The sequence below is a fragment of the Rhipicephalus sanguineus genome, chromosome 5 (assembly GCF_013339695.2).
Source record: "Rhipicephalus sanguineus isolate Rsan-2018 chromosome 5, BIME_Rsan_1.4, whole genome shotgun sequence".
Taxonomy (NCBI): domain Eukaryota; kingdom Metazoa; phylum Arthropoda; class Arachnida; order Ixodida; family Ixodidae; genus Rhipicephalus; species Rhipicephalus sanguineus.
The window spans coordinates 104,990,541-105,016,596 of record NC_051180.1 but is presented as its reverse complement, the minus strand read 5'-3'; the positions used below and the strand labels follow the sequence as shown (position 1 = coordinate 105,016,596).

Genomic DNA, 26,056 nt, shown 5'->3' with positions numbered 1-26,056 from the left:
TCGTACGCCGTAGTCGGCTGTCATGACGCGCCCAAAGTCGTCACCTGGCACCAAGGCCCGTAAGGAAACAGTGCACAACGGTGCTTTACTTGACGTTGTTCCAAGCACCGGTCATCATTTTTATCGCTACGAGCGGGTCAATGTTTAGTTTGACTCCCGAATGACGATTTATCAAGAACGAAGCGAGAAGTACACATGCCGCAAGAGACAACGCTAACAACGCTGCATGAAGAAACATTTCTCCACCGTCGACATGTTGGTGATACCGATGGCACTTGTGGCTTTGTAGAAGGCAGCCGCTACTTTGGCGAGAAATGCGAAAAAAGCGTAGCCTCTGAGATCTGCATTTTAAAACCGAAAACTAGAAATACGTCACGAGGTTGCGGATCTCGAAGGCCATGCTTTGCGGGCCCGCATGCCATCGTGCTTGGACAAGGAAGGGAGTGCAAACATTACAACAAGGCTGCCAAGTCACTTCGAAGTCTCATTTTGGTGCCCTCGGCAATCAGCCTCTTTGAAAAACACTAGCCCGTGCGTTAAAACCTGCGAATCGCGCGTCAAATATACCGGTGAACTGACAAGCGCTGCGCAACGAACTAGAGCAACGCAATTTCGTCACCTGCGCGCGACGAGGGACTGGAACGTATAAGAATGCGGCCGAAAAATGATCAATATTTGTTAGGGAAAATGCACTTTCTGGGCTTCGGCGCGGAGCAGCGTTCGATATAGCGGATGTTTCGCTGTGCGGGAGTTCGATATACGTGCACACCAGCCCCATACTTTTGCATGGGAAATTCAAGGGGATTTCTCAACTGTTCGATATGGCCAATAATTCGATATATCCGAGTTCAATATATCCGGGATCGACTGTATAGTGTTATGAATATACATTTATGATGAATTTTTGGATATAACGAACTTATTTTCCTGTCAGATGCGACTTTATTATAATGAGGTTTGAGTGTACATGGTCTGTCCTAAAAGTTCCCGGAATTCTTGTTTTATAAATAATTTATTCATTATCAGTTTACAATCTTTTCAGAACTTTTCATAGTACTGTCCCCCTGGTTTTATGCACCGTTGCCAACGCTTCACCCTATCGGTGAAGGCGCCCGGAAGCCGTCAATAGAAACCTCCTTCAGTGAGGTCATTGCAGATGCTTTTACCATCTCCAGCGTCCCATGCCGAGTTCCTTTCAGGATTCCTTTGATCATTGGGAACAAAAAGAAGTTCGGTGGTGCCAGATGGAGGCTGCACGGTGACTGGGGCAGTGTTGCAACACCCATTTGGTCAGCAACTCGGAGACAACGAGCGCGGTGTGGCATCTCTTTCATCTCGCTCGTCAGAGCTTTTGGCACCATTTTCGTGCAGACTTTTCTCGTTCGAAGATCCTCCGTCAAAACACGATGATCGATTGTTTTGGTTATTCCACACTCATCTGCGATCATCCGAACACTTAATCGTCGGTTCTTGGCCAAAACTTGACGGATTTTTTGCAACGAGCCGTCCATTTGCGACTTCGCCGGGCTTCCCGAGCGGTTGTCGTTGTTGACAGACTCCCGACCTTCTCGGAACCTCTTGTGCCACATGAAAGTTTGGCTTTGTTTCATTGCGTCGTCACCGTATGCTGTCTGAAGAATTTTGAGCGTCTCCGACCCTTTTTTACCATGTTTCACAGAAAACGTGATTGCATAACGCGCTCGAAAACCCAGTCCATTTTTTTTTCTCGACGAGGGTGCAGTAGACACCTCTGCGCAAAGCATGACCTGCCAACAACAACTGCACACAGGCAGCCAAAACTGGACTTGTTTTGAAGCTTATATCCTACACTAACTTCTCTGCCTGGAGTGCCGCCCCACCAATTGGCATTGCTGGCAACCAAAAAAATTCCGGGAACTTTTGGGACAGACCATGTAGTAGCAGGATTTGACTTTTGGTAGAATGCAAGTGATAATCTGTAAAATATGTTATGTTTTAAAATTTACTATATTTAGAGCATGTAAGCAGGTATAACAAGCTTTTAAACTTTAAAGGGACTGTCTGCCGCTCGGAAAAAATTTTCTGATTGTGGTGAAAATGAGATCGTTCGTCACATCGGCGGCAACGAGCATGCTTTTGCCGCATAAAAAAGGAATACAGTGGACTCCCATTAAACGAAACTCGGTTAAACGGAAAACCCGCATAAACGAAACTATCTAGGCACATTTGGTTGGTCTCCTATATATTTAATGATAAAGGGTTTCGGGTAACTGGAACATTTTTTTCGCTTACATCGGTTAAATGAAACTAAAACGGGCAAAATCCATGAACGTCGTAAATGGCCACGGCAGTCTAGCAACCATGAAACAAATACCGAAGCTACTATAGCCTAGCCAAGCCAATCCAGCGATCGGACATGTTCGCGCGCGCCGAGTAGCGATCGACATCTCGTCGTAAACTTGAGATGGAAACAAAAAATTGGCCGCGTATCTGCGTGCTTCGCTGCAAATGTCGTCTAAAGACGATAGAAGAGGCGCTGCGTGAGATATGGACGTCATCTGGCAATACGTCAGGAAACATGAGTGCTGTGTTGCGGGCTGGCAGTCCCAGCGCAGCAGCAGGCGAAGACCGGGCGGTGACCAACGCGACCGGCGGGTACGCCAGCCAGCCCGAACACGCGGTTTGGCGCGAAGCGTGAAGCAGAAGAAATGTCCGCACTCAACGAGTACTCTCCACACACTCTTTTATTTTACACGTCGCCTGGGTAAAACAGGAATGCCAGAGCGGCGCCCCATGGCATTCGTACAGTGCAATACAGAATTGAAACCGAAACACAACAATGAGCTCGTGCAGAGGGCACGGAGGAAAGCAAGTTTCAGCGCAGTCTCATTTTCAGCGCAGCTTAAGAAACTAGGGTCTTTCGAATTACGTATGTATGCATTTTCTATTAAAGGAACACACCACCTAATTCTTGCCTAGTGATGTTGCGCCTCAGATATGCGTAATGTTTGCTTTTTGATCGACAATGTACACAAGTATGAACCTAGTCAGCTGTTCAAGATGGCTGGCCCTTAGGCAAGTGGTTCAACTTTGGGCGAATGGCTGAATCGAATGACGTGCCGACAAACAGAAAGACAGACCAAAATTTCTCCGTTTAAGTATCCCAAGAAAGACTATCGTCTTTAAAAAACGGCAGCACAATGCACTTTCGCTCGCAACGAAAGTAATGATCATCCAAGAACTTGATCGCAACAACCTATTGAAGACAGAAATTGCATAGAAGTTCAATATTTCCAAGTCCACGCTGTCGAGGATACTCAAGAACAAAGGGAAGATTGAAGAAGCTGTAAAGCTTGGGAACTTCGCCACGGACAGAATGCGGATGAGAACGACGGCGTACAAAGAAATCGAAGATGTGCTTTTCCTCTGGTTCAAGCGTGCGCGCAGTGCAAACTTCCCGATCAGCGGCCCCTTTTTGGAAGAGAAGGCCAAAGAGATTGCTACTCGGATGGGGATCAAGGACTTCCAGGTGAGCGATGGCTGGCTGAGCCGTTTTAAAAAGCGGCATGGTCTTGTCTTTAAGACAGTTTCTGGAGAAATTGTGGCTGTAAACAGAGATATCAGTAGCCACTGGCAACAAGGGAGGTTGCAAGAAATTTTGGAAGCCTATGAACAACGGGATGTGTTTAACATTGATGAAATGGGGGGGTTGTTTTACAAAGCACTCCCTACTAAGACTTGCTTACAAGGGGGAAACCTGTGTGGGAGGAAAGCGAAGCAAAGATCGTATTACGGTGCTAGTAGGTGGCAACATGGACGGTAGCGAAAAGTTGAAGATGGTGGTTGTGAGGAAATCAAAGCACCCACGCTGCTTCAAAGGTGAGCGCATGCTGCCTGTCACGTACCACGCGAACGGGAAAGCTTGGATGACACAAGCAATCTTCGAGACATGGTTGCGCGAAGAGGATAGAAGATTTACCCAGCAGAACAGGAAGGTTATTTTTATTGTTGATTAATGCCCTGCTCACGGTCAAGTGGAGAGACTCAAATCGATCAGCCTAGAGTTCCTGCCACCAAATGCGACCGCAATCATTCAACTGATGGACCAGGGCATAATTCAAAACTTGAAGGTTCTCTACCGCCGCCAAGTCCTCCAGCGAATGCTTCTTTGTGCAGACAACAGAAAAGATTACAACGTGGACTTGCTCTCAGCTCTTCACATTCTAACCAATGCCTGGGAATGTGTGAAAGTGTCAACTGTGCAAAGGTGCTTCCACCATGCAGGATTCTCAAGACAAGAAGTCCTTCCAGACGAGGAAGACAACATTGCTGAGGCTGAGGAGGCTGATATTCTCTTCAGTCAAGTGACACAGTCTACTTTCACACGCGAGGACTATGAAACACTTGATGCAAATGTCGCCACATGCTGCGAGGACAGCCTTGAGGAACTTATAGCTGAAGTTCAAGATGAGGACCCGTGCTCAAGTGGTGATGAGATGTTGTGTGATCCCGGGCCCATTTCAGTGCCGGACAGTGCAGCAAGAGATGCTGTCATCCTGTTGCAGCGCTACTTCGAACACGATGGTGGCACAGAGTTCCTGCCAAGCCTTTCAGCAATGCACTCCTACTTTGTGAGAAAGTGCTTGAACAAGGCCAAGCAAACCGTTATCACCTCCTTTTTTCCGAGTCAGCAATATTAGCAACATTTTTCTTTCTAATCAACTGTAGTAGTACTGTATACTTCAAAATGTTTTTGTTCAGTCAGCCACAGTTGGTGCTTTTGAAATAAAGTCATATTTCATTAATTTTGTGGGCTTTGCTTAAATGAAACTTCTCATAAATGGAACAAATTTTCTTGCCCCTTCGAGTTCCATTTAAGAGGAGTCATTTTCAATTTGATGTAGAAAATCGTGAAAGAATGACCGCTAGCGTCACCCAACGGCGATGTGGTCAATCTACTGGTAGGACAAGAAATCCTCTCTGGTAGACTCATTTTGCTTTGTAGGGATTGAGGCTTGCCCGTCGCCATTGCGCGGGTTTTCGCCTATTTCTGCCATCCCCACGTCCGATCATATGACGCTCCCTCCTCCGCCGTCTTATGGCGCTGGGCGAGCGGGGGAGTGACGTTAACCTCCCTCTCCCTGCGTCGGACCTCGACGGGGGCGCTGTGCTCGAGTTTCGCGTCTTGCGAGACGTTTACGCGGCAGGGGGGCTGAGACTCTCTGGACCTCGTAGGGTGAGCACGTCTTTTCTCTCCCATCGGCTCCTCTTTTGGGCTCGCTCGGACGGAGTTCGCTAACGGTGCCTTGTGCCAGCGGCGAGCGCTTACCTTACGTTGTCCTTTTCCAAACGCTAGGCTGAAGAGCGGTGCGGTGCATTCGCGCGTGGTCTTACTACGCCGAAGCCGTACCTATCGAAGACAACGCGAGCGGAGTTTGCCCTCACTCGAGCGATCGGGCCCTGTGGTTGCGGATCGTAAGAGTACGCAGCATAGTCGCGAGGGACCCGTTTTCCCTTAGCGGTGTGTCGCCGTGAGCCCTTTGCCCGCGGAGACGTGATAGCGGCACCCTTTGTGTTGTATTTGGTGAAGCCTGTTTTGCTTCTCCCGCCGCCTTTGGGAGTGGGCGTTGTACTGCGTTTTGTGGTGTTGCCGCAGGCAATAAACTGTTGCGGATCTCGAGAGCAGTACTGTGTACTTGCCGCGTTGCGCTTGGCGCCTTTACGCTCGAACGTACGTGTGCAGCGGCGCGCTAGTTCACGCGAGGCGACGGCAAACGCGGCCCTGTGGCTCGCTAAGTCCGAAACCACGCTAGTGGCCGTACTCCTGTGAGGTACGTGCACACTACAGCTTAAAAACAATAATGCATACCTGCCAAGTCTCCCGGATTACCCGGGAGCCTCCCGGATTTTTGAACGTTTCTCCCGGTTGTACGGGTCATAGAAAAAATCTCCCGGAAATCCAGTTTTGCCCCGCGCGTCCAGTGCATTGCGCGCCCCGTACGTCACGGTGACGCGAGGTGGGACGTTTAGCGTACAGATGTGCTACACGCAATTTAAAAATTGATCCTAAATGTGGTATAGGTTATATCAGCCGTTAATATTTCGTAGACGATGTGTTTGTGTACACAAAAATCTATCCCACAAGTTATCTCGCCTTCAAAATTTTGTGTCACTACTGCTATGGTATGTTTATTTAACCTTGAAGTGGGGATTCGCGGATTTTTCTTGAAAAGGTGTATTGACGGTGTAGCACCCCTCCACTGCAGTGAAACCACCGTTACAGGGCCCAGCACTTAAAAGGGTAGCCGTTACCGATGTCTGTCGAGATAGCACGTTCGCCAGCGCTTGCGACCGTCCCCGTCTCAACGGCGCCCGTTATGGTCCCTTGCCCGACGAAATAACTGGTGAGCAAGTGACGACAGGCCTCGCACGCGGAGCGATGTTATCGCATGTGCCCTTCGCGCGACGGTGACGGCCGGGTCGTTTCATCTCTGCTTCAACCGCGTTCGTCCCTAGCGCTAGCGCGCATTTACTCGCACGTGAAACAGACAATGCATAAGCGATGTTATCGGTTTGGACTCTGTACAGATCAGCGGCGACCGCAAAATCCCGCTGACAGTGTCCATATAATTGCTATCGCAGTATCCCCCCCCCCCCCCGTTGAGTAGATCTCCCTTAGAACAAATAAAGTAACAGCGCGAATGAAACAAGGACGACAAAGGAACGAAGACCACAGGACAAGCGCTGACTGCCAACTGAATGTTTATTTCAAGAAAAACCAGCCTTTTATACATTCTCAGAATGAACATGCGCACAACAAACACTCGCTAATCACATTCTCAATCTTTCTTTTAAGAACTTTATTTCTCTCTCCGAAAGTAGAAGAGAGGGTGAACTGATACACTTATCACCTTCGTTATGGATCCAAAAGGCCTCTAAAATTTCCCTTTCCTTCTTAGATTTCCCATTTCCTATAAATTTCGTTTTTTCAAACATGGGAACACATGCGCACTTTTTACAATGGTCAACTTAATGACTGCCATATCCATTTTTTACATTATTGCAGTGCTGACGCGCGCGATCGTTGAAACATTGTCCAGTCTGACCTATATAAACTTTTCCAGAACTCATGGGAATCAGATAAACCACATCACTCGTGCATTCACTGAAGCGGGTTCTGTGTTTAGTCGAGCATGCGGGAGGCTTGTTTCTTGGTTTCATGCGTGCACATATCGAGGACAGCTTGCAAGGCGCACTGAAAAGCAAGTTAACATTGTGCCTATTTGATACTTTCTTAAGATTGTGTGACAACTTGTGCAAGTATGGAACTACGTGCACTGGTCTCTTGTCTTGCCCTTTTTCTTTTTTGCCTGGTTCTGTTTTTGCTCTCTGCAGGATTGTTTCGCACACGGACGTGATGACCGAATGGGGAAAGCCTGCGTCTCGTAACCGTCCTAGCTGAATCCTCAGGCTACGCTCGCATTCGTGCTCACATGACTTATTCAATGCCGCCTTAATACAGGTCGTGGCTATGCCCCTCTTAATCAATTTGGTCTGTGCGCTGTCATAAGGCATCAATGTTTTCTTTGATCTAGGCTGATAGGCCCAGCATACATGGTTACACGATGAAAAACACAGGTTGATGTCAAAGAAAACATTGATGCCTTATGACAGCGCACAGACCAAATTGATTAAGAGGGGCATAGCCACGACCTGTATTAAGGCGGCATTGAATAAGTCATGTGAGCACGAATGCGAGCGTAGCCTGAGGATTCAGCTAGGACGGTTACGAGACGCAGGCTTTCCCCATTCGGTCATCACGTCCGTGTGCGAAACAATCCTGCAGAGAGCAAAAACAGAACCAGGCAAAAAAGAAAAAGGGCAAGACAAGAGACCAGTGCACGTAGTTCCATACTTGCACAAGTTGTCACACAATCTTAAGAAAGTATCAAATAGGCACAATGTTAACTTGCTTTTCAGTGCGCCTTGCAAGCTGTCCTCGATATGTGCACGCATGAAACCAAGAAACAAGCCTCCCGCATGCTCCACTAAACACAGAACCCGCTTCAGTGAATGCACGAGTGATGTGGTTTATCTGATTCCCATGAGTTCTGGAAAAGTTTATATAGGTCAGACTGGACAATGTTTCAACGATCGCGCGCGTCAGCACTGCAATAATGTAAAAAATGGATATGGCAGTCATTAAGTTGACCATTGTAAAAAGTGCGCATGTGTTCCCATGTTTGAAAAAACGAAATTTATAGGAAATGGGAAATCTAAGAAGGAAAGGGAAATTTTAGAGGCCTTTTGGATCCATAACGAAGGTGAAAAGTGTATCAGTTCGCCCTCTCTTCTACTCTCGGAGAAAGAAATAAACTTCTTAAAAGAAAGATTGAGAATGTGATTAGCGAGTGTTTGTTGTGCGCATGTTCATTCTGAGAATGTATAATAGGCTGGTTTTTCTTGAAATAAACATTCAGTTGGCTGTCAGCGCTTGTCCTGTGGTTTTCGTTCCTTTGTCGTCCTTGTTTCATTCGCGCTGTTACTTTATTTGTTCTAATTATGAACCAACTAGCCCACATCAAGTTGTTACTATTGCAAAGATCTCCCTTATTCCGTTTCTCCAAACTTGGCAGGTATGATTATGTATAACTTGAAATTGTATTTTACGCACTTGAGGCAGCTTTCGGTTGCGTCAGAGAGTCATTTTTTGCTTTTTTTTTCCTCGCACATCCAGAAAGGCGCCTGGTGGTGCTGCTTGCGGCGCAGTCTTCGATTTAGTCTGCTTCAACTCATGCGCTATGCTATGCGACCCTCCGCACTGGTCGTACTGTGCCGCTGTATTGTTGTTAGGATGTCTCACATGTGCTGCGCTGTGAAGGCGTGCATTTATCGTCTCTTTTTGATGAATCAACTTGGCTTGGATTGCGGCAGCAGTGCTAAAATAAACACATGCACTGCGATTACAGCAAAACAAGTGCTCTGTAATCGTATAATAAGGCCTCATGTAACCGCTAGCTCGCTGAAAACAAGTGTTACATTCATGACATTAGTGTTCAGCGAAAATAAAGTAATCCTACAGAAATCACATGTGCTTTTGGTTTTAATTTTTACCGGCACTACAATCGGGGGTCATCGTGGCCACGAACTAGTGTTGTGGGCATGTTTCATGCCAATGGTAGAAGACCGAACGCAGATAGAAAAATTCAGTTTTAAAAATTTCTACTCACTTTCCAGAGAAGCCGCTGCAAGGTTGGACACTTCAGAAGGTACGCTTTCTATTGCGGTACAAAACAGAAAAGCGATAAAGGACGGTAGACAGTCCCTTTAAAAATGGTGAATCTGTGTGAGGAAATACCGTATTTACTCGAATCTAAGCCGATGTTTTTTTTTTTTTTGAAAAAACTGTGTGAAAGTGGGAGGGTCAGCTTAGATTCGAGTACAATGATGTTTTTTTTTCTTTTTCTGGCCGGCTTAGAATTGGGGTCGGGGTCGGCATAGAATCTGGGCTGGCCTAGATTCGAGTAGATATGGTATGTTTATTTAACCTTGAAGTGGGGATTCGCGGATTTTTCTTGAAAAGGTGTATTGACGGTGTAGCACCCCTCCACTGCAGTGAAACCACCGTTACAGGGCGGTTACTTGCGGCCTAATATGCACCTATTCGTTCATTTCGAATACTTCAAAATTTTCAGTAATTTAAATTCGAATCAAAGCGAATTCGAATACTGTAATATTCGTCCAAATATTTGAAGTGCTCGAATATTCACACAAGCCTATCTTCAATGCGGTAAACAGAGGTGAAGACATTGTGCCATACCTATAAATCAGTGACAGAGGCACCGATAATGTCAATGATGATTAGTAAATAATTTGCCCATGACTGTGACAAGTATTGACACCCATAAAAAATGCATGCCTTTCTTCTTTATTTATACAGTCAACTGCCGACTTTTCGGACGCCCGATTTTCCGGACATGCTCGAAAATTCGGACGCTTTCACGGCACCGTCACCAGCCCCATAGATGTCAATGTATTAGAACGTCCAAAATTTCGGACGCTGAAGCTATTCCGTGTCCGATTTTTCGGACTTTCTGCCCAAATTGCAGGTCCGAAAGGCATTATTTGAAGCCCCCGCCTCTGCCACATCTATCATCTCGTAGGTTCGAACCAGCGCTTTCACGAGTCAATCTGTGTGAGACAGTAGCAGAGTCCGAAAGTCAGCTTTGCCGCAATGCCGAAGCGTTATGGGGTGAAGCAGACCAGAAATTCAAAGGGGCCGCTATTGCGGCGCCGTGCGCCGATGTTACGAATAAGCAGCGGAAATGCACGGAGGCGTGACGGCAGCAGCTGGCAAATGCACCCATACGGCTTAATCGCTGAGAACCCTTACGATAAGCATCTTCAGTTAACTGCTCGGTAATGCACGTGGCCTAGCACAGTTGCATGCTTACTGCACGCATTTAATAGGCGAGAACCCAAATGCGCCACGCCGCCATTCCTGCTGCCTCTTTGTGCGAGACTGCTAAGTGCGCCGCATAGACGCGTTGCCTTCGCGGACGAAACCAGCTCGCCATTGCCGCGCCCTTGTGCGGTGAATAACTAAGTGCGCATCACGAACCCTTTCATGATAAATGCGTGCGTACGGTACAGCAACAGTAAAGTGACGGCGTCAGCTTAGTTGGCGATGTGCTGCACACAACTAGAAACGATCGGCTTGACACGGCAGCAAATGCTGCGTATCGGCGGCGATTCAGCAATGTGTGTGCGCATGTTTACATGCGCACACACATGGCTGTTTACATGTGCACACGCATCGGGGAAAGCCGGACGAGTCGTCCGCTCTTCCGCCACAGTCTTTGTGTTCCGCGTCATCGTTTACAAACGCTTTATGCGAGATAGCCGTAATATATTCCGCGCTTTGCTGTTATCAGCGGCACTAATCACAAGATGCAAAAGTGGCGGTTGGCACGTACGTAGTTAAGCGGGGTTCGCGGCAGGTATCGAATGTATTTGCGAGAGCCTCACAGAAACCTTGCCTGGTCCCGCTTCTCTCGGCGCTTTCTGAAACTGAAACTGCGATCGGACGCTATAAAAACGTCTCCAAATATATTAACCATTGTGCGCTCGAGCAAACAAGGCTTCCAGCCACGATGAGTGGGTTGTTAGTTACTTATTGCAGCTAAAAAAACAGTGACATTTTTGGGTCGGTACTCCTTTGTACATACATATGCTAGGGGTGTGCGAATAGTGCAATTTCATGTCGAATCGAATTCGAATCGAATAGTGCTGAATAGTGGCCATAAATATCGCATATTGTATTGAATATAGAATTGTATATTTACACGAAACGTATGCAGTAAAAGCTCGTTAATTCGGATTTCTAGGGACCGGAAAAAATGTCCGAATTAACCGAATGTCCAAATTATCGAATGGTCGAAATAAACAATAAATGCAAGAGTTTTTTCAGCATACCTTTACTTTACATGGTAATCGCGGATGCGTCTCTGTTTTCGAGCAGAAATTTGCGTGGACACAATTTTTCTGAGCCCTTCAAGGTGCTCAGCAGCTTGCATGCTATCTGCAGTGCCAAAACAAAATTCTTTAAGGACGACGAGGGCCTCCGCGGCTTCCTTCACAGTGTGAGGGGGCCTGTGTGGCTCATAGTGTGGCTGCTGCTCTTCAGGCTCTTCGTTCTCGGATTCGTCGCCATGCATCACTTCCTTGACGATTTGCTCATCAGTCAGAGAGCCGGCAGTGGCAACGCCATCAATGCCGATATAATCGTCGAGTGTCACTGCATCAGGCATAACAATTCCGAAATCCTGCCCGTCATCGGCACTGTCGTTCGGCGACACTTCGGCCACTGCGGCATCGCTGGAGTCTGGTACAACAAAGCCACTGTGCCTGAAACAGTTGGCAATGGCGTGCGCAGGCGTGCTCTGCCACACATACGCGAAGAATGCTAACTGCGCTCAGGAGACTCGCGTCGTATTGTTTGCCGACGTCATGGCACAGGAGCTACTTCTTGCCGGGAGAGCCCATTTTTCAGGGCACGCAAAATTTCTACTTTGGTGGTGAAGTCCTTGGCCTCGTACTTGGGCCGCTTTGCCGGCATTGCCATCGGCGGAGAGTGCGTTCACACGAGAAGTCAGCACAAAAGCACCAGCAACGATCAAGCTAAAGGAGCCGTACTGAATTGTTCCTCGATAAAACAGCGTTCAACGATGCAGCACACCAACGGGAACAAAGCAACAAAAATTACACCGCACCAAACCCACACTACCCACATGCCCCACACGCTATCACGCGCGAAGAAAAGGCTTGGCTCAAGTCAAGCCAAGCCAATGCCTCCTTGACTAGATGCCCGCCGCGTGGTCCGGTAACCCGGTTCCGTACCCTCTCCCTCTTTTTTTCTCCGCGGTCAGGCAACGAGCGCCCCCTATAGCGCACGCCTGCAACGGATGCAACGGGTTTTTCTTCCTGTGGCACTTAAAACGCCTGTCCTGTGTTAAAAGTGAATAGTAACACCCTACTTGCATACTTACTTTTACTTACTTACTAAAGATCACGTGCTGCTGCCTCCGAGATTGCCATCACGTTGTTATAGTCTCGAAGGTGTAAGCGTATTTCCGCTGCCGCCCGGAAGTCGGTCAGGCTACGAGCGCTGCCTCACGGATTTTGTGGGGAACTGAGGGAACCGCCGCCGCAATGGGAAAGTGAGCGACGCGGCGGGCATCTAGTCAAGGAGGCATTGGCCAAGCCGATAATTGATGTCCATGGCGATGCTGCGTTTGAGCTTCACTTTTGTTCCGAATGGTTCTTTTTTCGTTTTCGAGCCTCGCCAGCGGCCCGAAAGTCGCCGAATTATCCGATCTGCGGTCAAATCTGTCCGAAATAACGAGCGCCCAGTCTCATAGAGTGATGCATATATTTACAGGGACCAGATGACGTGTCCGAATTAACCGATTTTCCGAATTAACGAGAGTCGAATTAACGAGCTTTTACTGTACTGCCAGTTGCGTCAAGAGAAAGGAAAAATCGGGGACGGTACAGCGTGGTGACAGCTTTATTACGCGCTTGTTCGGGAGGGTTTTTTTTTTTTCTTCTTTTCTTTCAGCTCTCACGGGCGCTCAAGCGTGTTGATAGAAAAGTACGCGGTAACTTGTGCACTTGCAAAACCAGACTAATCCGCAAAAAGGTTTGAAACGAGTTTAATGCATTACATTTAAACCTGCCTATAATGAACCTCCATACAAAGAATTCCTTGATATTACGAAGTTTTTCTATTCCCTGCTGTTACTCCATAGAAGCACATGTATTTGCGACCTCTGTGTAACAATGTGGCAGCAGGAGACACCCTTGATACAGCGAATTTTCGCCACCGACAACCTAGGGATTTTGTCCTGAATTTTGTCATTTTTGGCATGAGCAGGAGCTGCATGCATCTTCTGCGGTTACTCCGCCGACGAGAGCGCGAAGCGTCGGCGTCGCGCATGGTGCGCTTGAAGCCCCGGCGACTGCAAGACGAGAGCAAGTGCTTGTTTGTGCGTGCGGGTGTGCACGAGGCGAGCAGGCAAGTGCCGCCACGGGCACGTGCACAGCGCAGGCATGCCCCCCCTCCCCCGCCCCCCTTCAAACCTCATCCAGCCGCTCGTGGGTGCCACCGCGCTAACCGCGCCGGCTTTAGTAAAAAAAAAAGGAAATTGGCTTTTCTGTTGGCAGCGCCACTCTTCGGTTGTTGCAGTAGTCTCTGAACTGCTCTTTGTTAACATGACACCAGGCGACGCCACTAAAAAAAAAAATCCTTGCTCCGTGTTGTTACGCTTAGAGTTCGCGCCACATATGGAGTTCGCTCTTCGTTTTCGACGCCATGCGTGCGTGCGTGGTTTCACTGCGCGCGCATGGAGCAGCCCCTGACAACGTGCAGCTTTTTTTAATGCCAGCCACTGTGTCGTCACTACCGAGGAGATGTCAGGTTAGGCGCTGGTGGAAACTGTTCGCGACCACGGTGACAATGACGGATCTTCAGAGGTCGACATGTCACTGTTGTCAAGCGCTTTGCCCTCTTGCGCCGCACCATAGGTTCGCGAGACCATGGCCTCCAAGATTGGCTCTGGCAACGCGCCGTCACGTTGCCGGAGCCAATCTCGGAGGCCAGGGCTAGACGATGACGGAGCAGCGTTGTATTGATGTCCTATGAACGTTCAGTATTGTCATCCCTCACAAATAAGCAATAGAGCAAAATATGCAGTTTTTTATTACTAAATAAATGTTTTGGGTGTGGTGTGCCTTTAATTTTTCTTGTGTTTAATTTGTGCATTTATTTTCCTAATTTTCTTGCTGAAACTGGATATAACGAAAACCTGTTTATAACAAAATTTCTCTGGAATTTGTCACTTTCGTTATATCCAGGTTTAACTGTATTGGGATGCCGCTTTTGCAAAGCATACAGCACGACCGGTATGTTCTGTTATCCTTTGCAGAGACACCTCCGCCGGGTTACATGAGCGAAGACGGAGAAACCACTGATCAAAATGGCGCTGACAGCATGGGTGAGTTGTGAGATATGCCTGACTCAATAAAATCCGGCACTGCATTTGTGTGTAAATGTTTCAAGTGACCCTGTCAGGTTCACTTGCTGTGCATCTCCTTTCCGAGTGCTTCTGTTGAAATTTTTTCAGTTTCAAAAAAATTATGATGTTTGGAACGTCATCACTGACCTGGCTTTCATTATGGCATGTTGATTATGGATTATGTCATTTTAAAAACGTTGCCTCTGTTGTCCTGTAGTGAGGGATCTTGACATGGGAGATGCTGTTCGTGTGCCAAAATACCAAGTCATTGTTGCGGTCCCTGCAGCACTCAGAGTCGCCCGTTTTTATTTGATGTTCTTCACAGTGCTTTTAGTTAAAACATAATGTAGTGAACACAATGTATTGCAGTGAACTACAGATTTTTCGGTCATTGCTGAAAATGCAGATGCCTTCATGGCACCGCCACAGTCTCGTAGAGTCAAGGTACAGTGGAACTTCGATTATACGTCCCCCGGTCCTGCGACGACCCGCGTTTTACGACGAATTGGCTTGGTCCCGGCAAAACCCACATAGAAATAATATATTAAAAACCTCAATTGTACGACGCAATTTTACGCCGGCCCCGCCTCTTACGGCGCTTCGCTGGACTGTCCGAGAAAAAAAAAAAAGACCTACGATGACGAAGGCTGGCACGCAAACACACTGCGGCCGGGCGAAAAAAGTCTGGAAACCGAGGAACCGAGTTCGTATCCGCGCTGCCACCACAGGGCCTCTTCAATTTTTCGACACGCGGTCGGCCATAGCTAGCCGGAGCCAGCCGGAGCGCTTTCATTTTGTCGCATTGCACTGCGCACTTCCATTGTCGCCTTTTTTTTTTCTCTCTCTTCTTTTGGGTGGTTTTGTAGTGACCGTTGTGAGCAGATAACATGGCAGATAATTTCGAGCTCGCTTTCTAGTATGCGATAACTTTCACTAGATTTCATGTCGTTATACCGGACGTGTTGAACGGCGATTGTTGAGCCAACGTTTGCGACAGCCGCGGGGACCGGAAGTCGCCGCTGTCTAGCTACCAGAGGGCTGGGGCGTTTTAACTGCTCGCGATTGGTCGAAGCTTGCAAATCGAATAGGCCTACTGCCGTGCTGCCATTCAGCCATTCCTTCACGTGTTTGCGTCATCGGTTGGTTGTGCTGCGCCGCAGCTGCTGTGTCCACGTGCAAAATTTCCTGTGTTCGGATATTGGTGTGCGAGGAAGCTTTCGAATTCTTGGTTGCGAGTGCTGCGTCCCGCAATGTCGCGGAACCAAAAACCGCTGACGCTTGGAGAAAAGCTTCGCATAATCGAGGAGGCGGAGAAGCGGAACGGAGCAACAAAGGCCAGCATTGCCCGCGACCTGAACATTCCCGAGTCGTCGCTGAAAACGATCCTCGCGAAGAAGGACAGCATCCTACTAAATGCGGCAAAGTTCGGCCTGAACAGGAAGGCCGCGAAAGATGGCAAATATGCTGCCATGGAGAAGGCCCTCGTTGAGTGGTTGCGTTAGGCCCGCAGTTCAGGAATTGCCGTGGATGGCGCAATTTTTAAGAAGAAGGCTGAGACAGTTGCAATTGCGCTGCGGCATTGACAACTTTAAAGCCTCCAATGGCTGGTTGGATTGCTTTAAAAAACTCAGTGGAGTTGTGTACAGCCGCTGCTGTGGAGAGAGCGCGTCAATCAGCTCCGACACTGTAGAAAAGTGCACTGCATTGCTGCCGGAATTGATACGAGAATACAAGCCGTCCGATGTGTTCAACGCGGACGAAACTGGGTTATTTTATAATATGCAGCCAGAACAGACATTGGCATTCAAAGGAGAGAGCTGTCACGGGGGTAAGCGAAGCAAAGAGCGTCTTACCGTATTGCTTTGCGCTAATTAAGACGGCTCTGAAAAGCTTCCTGCCCTCGTGATCAGCAAGTTTGAGACGCCGCGATGCTTCAAGAATTTGAAAAGGCTGCCGTGCCAGTACACGTTCAACCGGAAAGCCTGGATGACGGCTGCTATCTTTTCTACATATCTGCAGCAGCTGGACTCCAAAATGGGGGCTAAGAACAGAAAGATTCTTCTTCTGCTTGACAATGCGTCATGCCATCCATCAGATATGTCGCATTTGAGAAATGTGAAAGTTGTATTCCTGCCCCCCAATTGCACTAGCCAGCTGCAGCCACTTGACGCTGGCATCATCAAGTGCATGAAACAGAAATGTTGGAAGTTTCTGGTGCAGCGTCGGCTGGCGGGCATGGAACGCAAGAAGTTGGATAAGAAGCTTTCTGTGCTTGATGCAATGCACTACATTGCTAGTGCATGGGACACAGTCACGCCAGAAACCATCGCCAACTCCTTCAGGCACTGCGGCTTTAATAGAAGTGGTGCTTGTTCTACCAGTGAAGCTGCAGTGCCTGTTGACGACGAACCAGAGTTCGGCAGCCTGGAGCTGCCTGGATCTTTCGTGGACTATGTTGGTGCCGACGACGACGTTGCAGTGTGCAGTGAAGTGTCGCTGGATGACATTATCGAAACTGTGCGTCCCGACACTGCGGGAACTTCCGACGAGGAAAAGATGGACGACGCTGCAGAGGCTAGTGCGTCCGTTCCGACTTACGCGGACGTGTTGTGCTACGTCGACCACATTCGGCGGTTTGCTTGCGCACGCGACGAGATCGGCGACTTGCTGCCAGATGTTGCAGCTATCGAAAGAAAGCTGATGCGTCGTGGCTGGGCAAACTCTCAGAAGAAAATCACAGATTTTTTTAAAAGGTGAGAAATAAAGGTTCGTTCACACCTCCGATAAAATGCGTAGTTGTCATTTTTTCAAATAATTTAATCTACGTTCCTCGGAGCAGCGTAGGTTTGTGCCGCGGACTTTCTTAGCCATTATGTGCCCGCTGTTGTGGGGCAACAATGACCGTCACTGCCTATATTCTCGGTTCTTCGATTATACGACGCCTGGATTATACGACGATTTTGCGTGGTCCCCTGAAAGTCGTATAATCGAAGTTCCACTGTATAAGAACATCTGAAATTTTGTATGCTGAAACTCTTTGAAATCCGATTTTTTGTGCTCTCAGCTCTGATTTCAGGACTGACATGGCATTAAATGAAGCCGCTGCTGTATCTCGCACTTTTTAGCCAGGACCACTGTGCGTCCATCTGTTTACTGTGGTTACAGATTCCAAAAGTCAGCTTTGCCATAATGTTATGCAGTGAAGCATTCCAAGAATTGGAAGGGGCCACTGTCACAGGATTCAGTGAATGCTTTTTTTTTTTCATACATGCACACACTCGCTGTCGTCTCAGAAAAAATTCATTAATGCATGCCCGTTTGAAATATGCCAATGGTTAAAACATAATTATGATATGATGTATCCTGTGTGCCGTTTACTGCATGCCGTGATCACTTTTTGTGGGATTGAGGTTAACTGCTCCCCTCAACTCGTGGTGTGGCCGACATGATGCAGTGCCACAAAAGATCTTTCCTTTTCGGTAAGTGCAAACAGCAGTCATTCAGTGGCGCGAGTGTGGCAATGCCTTTATGGATGAGCAGTGGAAATGCACGGAGGTGTGATGTTGGCACGTGGTGAGCACACCAGTTTGACTTAATTACCAGCAACCTTATATAATAAGCATCTTCGAATAACTGCTCACTAGAGCATGTGGTTTAGCACAGTTGTAAGTTACTGCTCGCTTTTATTATGCGACAAACGCGCTGTGCCAACTTGTTATGTGAGACTGCTAAGTGCGCTGCAAGGACTCATTGCTTGCAAGAACGAAAGCAGCTGCTCGCTGTTGTCACACACGGTGTCAGGAGTGCAACACTCGCGGCAAATGCAAGCGTATGATGCAGCAAGCGCTGCGGCAGCGATGCCGTGGGCTTAGTAGGCAATGTGGCGCACACAACTAGCTAGGAATGATCGGCTCCATCTGGCAGCTACTGCGTTTAAGTGAAGTGGCAGGGATTTTCGGGCTGTAGGACATCATTGTATAAATGCATGCACATGCATCGGGAAAAGCTGGACGATTTACTCTGCTGCCACAGCCACTGTGTTCTGGGTCATTGTATTAACGCGATAGCGTTGAAGAGCTCGTGTCGCAGAAATTCCGGTGTTGGTGAAGGCGTCGCTACCGACGCTTGTGAGCGAAAAATCGAGAAAGATGCAAATAAAATAAAAAATAAAAATCTTCGGTCCCATTGAGGATCGAACCCGGGCCGTTAACATGGCAAGCAGATGTCCTACCACAAAGCCACGATGTTACCTGCAACTATGTCGGAAAAAACACTACATAAATGCCATGTAGTGGAAGGAGTCCTTAATGCGTTTTGTTCGGCAAGTGTCATGACGAAAATGAGCCTATTCGGCGATTTGTAGGCGCATTGGCGAGGCCATCATACTACGTTTTTTGCGCGACGCCATGCTTCAAAAAAAAAGACACGATAATGCAGCCATCGCCGTTAGAAACACACACGAACTTTCAAACAGCTCCAAAAATGGACAACTATGTCCATCTAGGGGAAAACATATCAAGCCAGCGCCTGCTTTCTAGAAAAGGCGTTTATCAAGCAAACAGCAAACGTTAGATAATGTGCTGCCATCTGTGAGGCATTGTGAGAAATATGTCTCGACTCTTGCACCAGGGAAGTGCTTTAGATCGAAAACCTGTACCGTTACTATAGATACATCGCGCGCCCGCGCATGTGTGTCTGTGTGCGTGTGTGTGTAACAATACACATTAATAAGTACGCACTTAGTGGTTGAAGTGTGCACTAGGGGCCGTATTTCGCTATCCCGTTCAACTCTTAAAGGCGAACCTTAAGGTTCCCCCAATTTTTGTTGCATACGTCGATGTCAGAGTTCCAAAGGCATTTTGAAGTGCTCTTTCGAAATCACAGCCATGCACTCATTTAAAATGGGGCTGTGGCGATTCGGCCCCTTAAGTGAAGTAAAAAAGGCATGAATTTGTTTTCTTGGACTGCCCAATTATTTGGACACTTTTGCAATCCCTAGGGAAATTAAAATTCACACTTCGACTGTACAGCGAAATCTCGTTAATACGAACCTGCCAGGGACACGCCATAACGATGCACTAAACGGTAGTATGCATTAACCACCAAGTACAAGTTTGCATCGCGTGACGTGTGCCAGATCGCCGTTCACAAAGAAATACAGTACTACAGCGAATATTGCCTAAAGCATCCACCACGAAGCCTTCTCCTTCTTTTTGCCAAAGTGCAGAAAAGATTCTGGCACTCCCACACGATTGATAGCGCTCGGTGGCAATGCCAAGGAGCATTTCGAAACTATTACAAGGTCAGGGATATGCAGCAACTGACATAACAACAGAACGCACAGTATCGGCTCTCCGCAATACATTTGTACGCATGTCTGTACTGCAATCTGCTACTAAGCGAAAACTGAGTTTCATTGAAACACAGTATGACCACATGGAGCCAATCGGCTCCTGGCTAGTTGCGTGCAGCGCGTCTTCTACTCGGCTCACGCTGTCACTGTTGTGCCGCTTGCTGTATCGTACATACGCACTTGCTCTGTAAGTGTTCTTTGTACCCACACCACTCCAGACCGTGCACAGAAGTGTTGAGTAGCTCGTTGGGTTAATGCGGTGAATGCAAGCTTCCTGCAAGCAATGCTCCAGCAGTCCTGGCAGCAGACGGAGGCACATTTAGGTTGTCGCCCAATAAAAGCTTGCAGTACGGTTACAGCAGCGCTACGCTTGCTGTACCACATGCATGTGTTTAGTGTGATAGTTTTAACGCAGCGAGGTTTCTTGGCATTCGCGACGCTCGACTTGGCAACAGCGAGCTGCTTTCATTTCTACAAAGCTGTGTGCACTTGAACACAGCCCCACGCTCAACGAGGGGACAGCGATTGGTGGCCCGTACTCAGGTAGTCGCCTACTAAATGCGTGCAGTAGGCTTAAAGTAGCACTATGCCACGCACGTGCCCGAGCAGATAGCTGAAGATGCTTATTGTGATAAGGTTGTCAATGAAACGTCATACTGGTGCTTTCGTTGACGGCCGCCACCTTGCCTTCGTTCTTTCTCAGTGCTTATCTGCAAAGGCATCACCGTGCGTGGAAGTCGGAATCATTGATTGACCAATCTCTGCACTTCTCGAAAATGCGGAAAACATTTTGTGGTACATTGTGGCGTCGGCAAGTCAAGTGGTGCGGTAAACGTTTATGGCACAAAAAGTTATCATGGTATGTAGGGTACGCACTAACTGGTGGGTGTAGGGCGAACCACTATGGCTTAAGCAGTGAGCGAATTCGTCACAACTATGTTTTAACCGTTCATATTATCAAGGTTTGATTGTATTCACACTGAAGTGCCCAACATTTGCAAACGTGCCAAGTTTAATCTTAGCTGGACATATGCTGCGAGCAAATGGGCGATGAAACTAGAGGATTTGTGGTGTAAAGCTTTGTTTAACACAATTGTACTAAGCTCTAATCACCCACCAGTTGGCTGATTCTGATAAGGTAGGCGAAGCACAAGAAAGAAAGTGTGATTGAAAGATGTGTAATCTTGACTTCCTTTGACTTGGCACTGATTGCACTGATGTATCCTTCGCTTTTCTTGTAGATACGGTACTCCTCTCTTCACCCAGCCCTTCACCAGGTTTGTAGCATCTTGTTTTACGCTTGTTTTCTAGTCACGCTGTGGTATTTGCTCATTAAGGCCAACTGCAACAATTCACTTGGCTAAGTTGGTTATCAAAGATGAATAATGCATGGTACTAGGGTAGGGGTGCAATTTCAGCAAAGCTGCTGTGCCAGTTCATCAATCCAGTTCCAGTTACCCAATTTTCTGTGCTTATTTTGTAGAATTTCATCTAAAATTTTATGCCAAGGCTTTTCAGTATCAACACCTCTTGAAATAGGGCTTGATAATCAGCCACACATGTTAGTGGACTCCCTTTTTTATAAAGCATGTGCTTGACTGCATAGCAATCCTGCAGTTTAAGTCACAGTGCAGATTTTCTTGTTGCCTTTTTCATTTCACTCTTTCCTTTATTTGTACACTGGCTAGTATACATATTTGCAGTGAGCATTGTCCGTCAACAATCTTGTCAAAGTACAGTAAAAGCTCATTAATTTCGCTGTTGGTAATTCAGACAATTGCATAATCCGGACTTGTCCCTTAGTCCTGGCAAGCATTTGCATTGTTGGCATCAGACACTCCTTGATTCGGTTAAATTTGGCCAGAACTTGGTTAAATTGGACGATCTTCGAAGCGCAGAGCGCTGCAATCATACAATGCAAAAGAGAGTAAATATGGCGTTGACCTCCATATAAAACAAGACGGTGCAGTCTGACTTGCTATCATCATTTTCAGCATGAACCGTACGGTAACGGCAGGAAAGCCAGAATTCGTCATGCCTAATTGCGTTTGCCGCCGTGTGTGACACAGCATTGGTCATGGGCCTTCAGAAAAGCATTGTCAGCGTCCACTGTTCGTTATTTGCGACCAAAGCTTCAGTGGCTGCAGCAAACTAGTTATGTTTTTAATAGGCACATTTGAATTGTGTGGGTGCTCTCGATGATCGCATCAATAGCGACCACGGTTTCGTCTGCAGCCGCTGCGAGACACAGCAGTTGTGTTTTCGCTGCATGCTCTCAGAACTGCGTGTCGCCATTCATGATTGTGCTTCAGCAAGCTAGGTTTCTCCACAGCGGCTGCGGCAAACAGTAGTTTCTTCTTGATGCAGACGGCACGTGTGGCCCACGCACACGCTCTAGAATCACATTGCTAGTGATTGCGGTTTTGTCTGTTCAGCAGTTTCGTTTAGACTCTGTGTACGTAGGCCACACACGTGCCCTCAGAACTGTGTGACCACCATGATCGCGTTGCTAGTGATCAGTTTCATCCGTAGCACATGCGGCACAGCGCTCAGTATATTCATTTCGAATGTGCGTGTAGGCCGCCTATGTGCCTTCAGAAGCGCATGGATACTGCCTGTGATCACATTGTTAGCGATCACTGTTTCGTCTGCAGCAGATACGGCACTAAATGACTTCATTTTGATTTGATGCAACGTGCACGCAATGTTACAAAATAAACATCGCGGAAGCTGTGGAAGACGAGTGTTTCAACTGCAGCCCACATGCTGGCATAAAGCTCGCCTGCTCTATCACAATGGATGAAATATCTGTTGCCAGCGAAAAAAATTGTCATCACATGTACATGGTGGCGTTGGTGGAGGCGGCACGTGATAAGGGGTGCAGTGTGCATTCTGGGTGAATGAAGATATTAGGTCTTGTGCTTCAGGCATGTCGTGAAGGAAGTTGGGAGATGACGAGAATTGTGGCTATTACACTGCTGCTATTCAAAATAAGAACAGTATTAACATATTTATGTAGAAAATGAAAGTGTATTGATGTAATGGAAATTAGTTCCGTGTTTTCTTGGCGCTCTCAATAATTCAACTCTCTGTTCATTAGAATGTTCCCGGTACCATGAAATGTGAATAAACAAGCTTTTACTGTAGTGATAGCTTCTCTTGGCTCTCGGTGGTTGCGTAAAGGAAGGCGATAAAGACTTCTTGAGGCGAGAAAAACCCTAACAGTTGTGCCGGACTTACCATTGAGACAGCTGTGTGAATTTGTAAACGTTCTGTTGCACGTGTCTTGTGTTGCGAAAGAACTCTTGCTGCTGTCGTGCAGAAGTGCAGCCGGTGACGTACACGGAGCCGGCTTTCTGGTGCTCCATCTCGTACTACGAGCTCAACACACGGGTTGGGGAGACGTTCCACGCTTCACAGCCCTCCCTCACTGTGGACGGCTTCACGGACCCCTCGAGCTCAGAGCGGTTCTGCCTTGGCCTCCTGTCCAACGTCAACCGCAACTCAGTCGTTGAGCAGACCCGGAAGCATATTGGTGAGTCTGGTGTGATTCACCCCATTTGCACGACTAAGGCCTACGCTTGCACTTCGTAGCGCAAAAATTTGAAAAGTAGGTCCACTCTTTGTGACCTGTATACAGTAAACGCCCATTGAGACGAACTCTGTTAAACCGTGACCGACACCGTTAGCAATTTTGTGCAGCGAGTATGGCAGTCTTAGAGAGGCATTTGTGCAGCTAGAAGGAAATACAGTCGAACCCACTAATAGCGATCCCAGATATAACGATCTGTCGGTTATAACGAAGATATTTCGGTGCACTTATGATTTTCCTGTGCTAACCATTGAAACTACATTAAAAGCTCGATAATTCGAAGGCCGCTGGACCGCAAAAATTCTTTGAATTTTAAGCAGATTTTCGATTTACTGAAATGAAGAAAAAAAACTAGAAAACGTTAAAAATGAAATCACATTTATGTTCCATGTGAGAAAAAGGGTGCTTAAATAATCGGTGATGTTGGATTGCTTGGTACGGTAGTTAGCCACCCCAAGTGCCATGTTGTCAAGCCTGCTCACAACACAGCGTTTCAGTCACCACCGCCACACTCCAGAAGGATATGGAAGGTGTTCAAGTTACGCTAAAGAGCAAAATGATTTTTCTGATATTAGTAAAGTACTCTTTCACGATACCAAAAACACCACGCTTGCTGCAAGAAGACTCTTAGTAAGCAAGAAAATGCACAAAAACAAAATGTTGGTGGCGACGCCACCTTGAAGTTTCCGCACCATTCGCCGTGACGTCACATGTTTTGACAGCGCCTACCATATATTGCCAATTAGACATTTCTTTTTTTTTTCATAAAATGACCTTCTGAAGTTCGGGGGTCGACCTATACGCGGAATCGTAAAGTCGACTTATCTTAGGGGTTCGACGAAAGGTCGTCGTCCTCGGATTTCCTGCTATTCGATGCATCGATAACATCAGCCGCAGAGGCAGCGGAGTTGCGGCAACAGCCATCTCCCAACGCGCGCGCGCCGCTTCCAGAGCCAGACATTTTTGCGATCTGCCACGACAATCGCGAAACTATAGCGAAACCACACGAGGCGAAACTACGGAGCGCATTTAAAAATCACTGCCGCGCGGCATTAATGCGAACTGCTTGGGAAACACTGTCTCGAAAGCAGCATTTCAAACCTTTGATAGAGGGCGAACGATGCTCTATGAATAAATAGGAATTTACCTTGCGATGCGCCCTGCAGTTTTGTTTTCATACAATAGAAACGATTCGTTGACAAACCATCGGCGTTCCACAGAAAAGCTGGCATCGCCATGTGGGCTGGCAACACTTTGCGGGGGACTAAACCACATGACCAGTCACATGCGCCCACAAGTGTCTTCGCGTCTGTTCGCCATTTCTGCATTTCAGTTCGCTTGCGAGCAGTGGTGTGCGCGATTTGCGACGCTGCCAAACGAATGCCAAGATGCCACCGCTTCGCCGGTAACAGTACAGCGCTGCTTTCAAGAGGCAAGCGATCCTCTACGCAGAGTCGGAAAGCAACGTTGAAGCAGGGCGCAAGTTAGATGTGTCGGAAAAGTGCGTGAGGGAATGGAAAAAACAAAGGACCAAGATCTTCGCGTGTGCTGCTGCACGCCGTTCCTTTCGCGGATCGAAGTCTGGACGATACCCTGCCGTTGAGGAGGCGGTTCGAGATTGGGTTCACGACCAGCGAAGCAAGAGCCTGAGTGTTTACTATGATGATATTGAAGCAAAAGCACGTACTGTCAACAGTGCCTGGTATGGACTGCCAACCAACATGGTCCGCGCGGCGTTTTCCACGTGCGGCATCTCAGTACCACTGGCACCCGTTCCGACAGCGAGCAGCAGCGGTGGCTCACACGATGGCAATGACCGTGACTGCGTCCTTCTTTCAAGCGACGACGAGTCGTAAGCAATGTTTCACGAGCAAATAAATGTTCCTTTGCATCACTCCCTCTTCTGAAAAACTTATTGGTGAGCTATGGCCGCAGCATGAGGCTGTGTTCAGAGTCAACTTTTTTTCCCCTAGAAGGGGTTGCAAGTTGGGGGGTCGACTTATAATCGGAGTCGACTTATAATCGGCAATATATGGTACTAGGGACCACGTAGTTCCTCATCGGTAAAAATGAAGTACATTGTCCTCTGAGGGGGCTATAGACCTAACATACAAAGTTTGTGGTAATGTTGTTGGGCAATGGCGCCAAGATACGATAAATACACTTTGAAATCCGTGACATCACGCGGGGAGATTTTGGCGCGAAATTTAAAAATGAAACTTAGAACTTGATTTTCTTCTCTAATAATAAACCTATGATGGCGAAATTAATGACATTAGAGTTCTCGGAGCACAATTGATCGATCTAAACAGATTCATTGTTTCTCTTTAGTGTCCCTTTCACGGCATCGATAACTGCTACTAAAGCAGGCGCGCGGGTGGGTTCGTTATAGTCACCGTCATCGCTGACTAGTCCACTGTCGACGCTTTCTTTGTGCACATCAGTGTACGATCTTTGGACACCTGCCTCAACATTTGAATACTCCATGAAGCCTATCCGCTGCCGTAGTTTTCGCTGGAGTCTGTGATCCAGGCACACATCGAGTCTCCCTCATCG

General features: G+C 47.6%; 1 protein-coding gene and 1 pseudogene across 2 annotated transcripts in view; both read left to right on the top strand.

Annotated features, from left to right (window-relative positions):
• The window catches only part of LOC119394073 (mothers against decapentaplegic homolog 3), a 50,227-nt gene that overhangs the window by 14,241 nt on the left and 9,930 nt on the right, over positions 1-26,056 (top strand). For both annotated transcript variants that reach the window (XM_037661293.2, XM_037661294.2), the window contains exons 4-6: positions 14,466-14,534; positions 21,150-21,185; positions 23,231-23,443. In XM_037661293.2, coding sequence (XP_037517221.1) covers positions 14,466-14,534; positions 21,150-21,185; positions 23,231-23,443 — 318 coding nt within the window. The remainder of the gene's footprint in view (positions 1-14,465; positions 14,535-21,149; positions 21,186-23,230; positions 23,444-26,056) is intronic.
• LOC125758438 (tigger transposable element-derived protein 4-like) lies at positions 3,697-4,786 on the top strand (annotated as a pseudogene).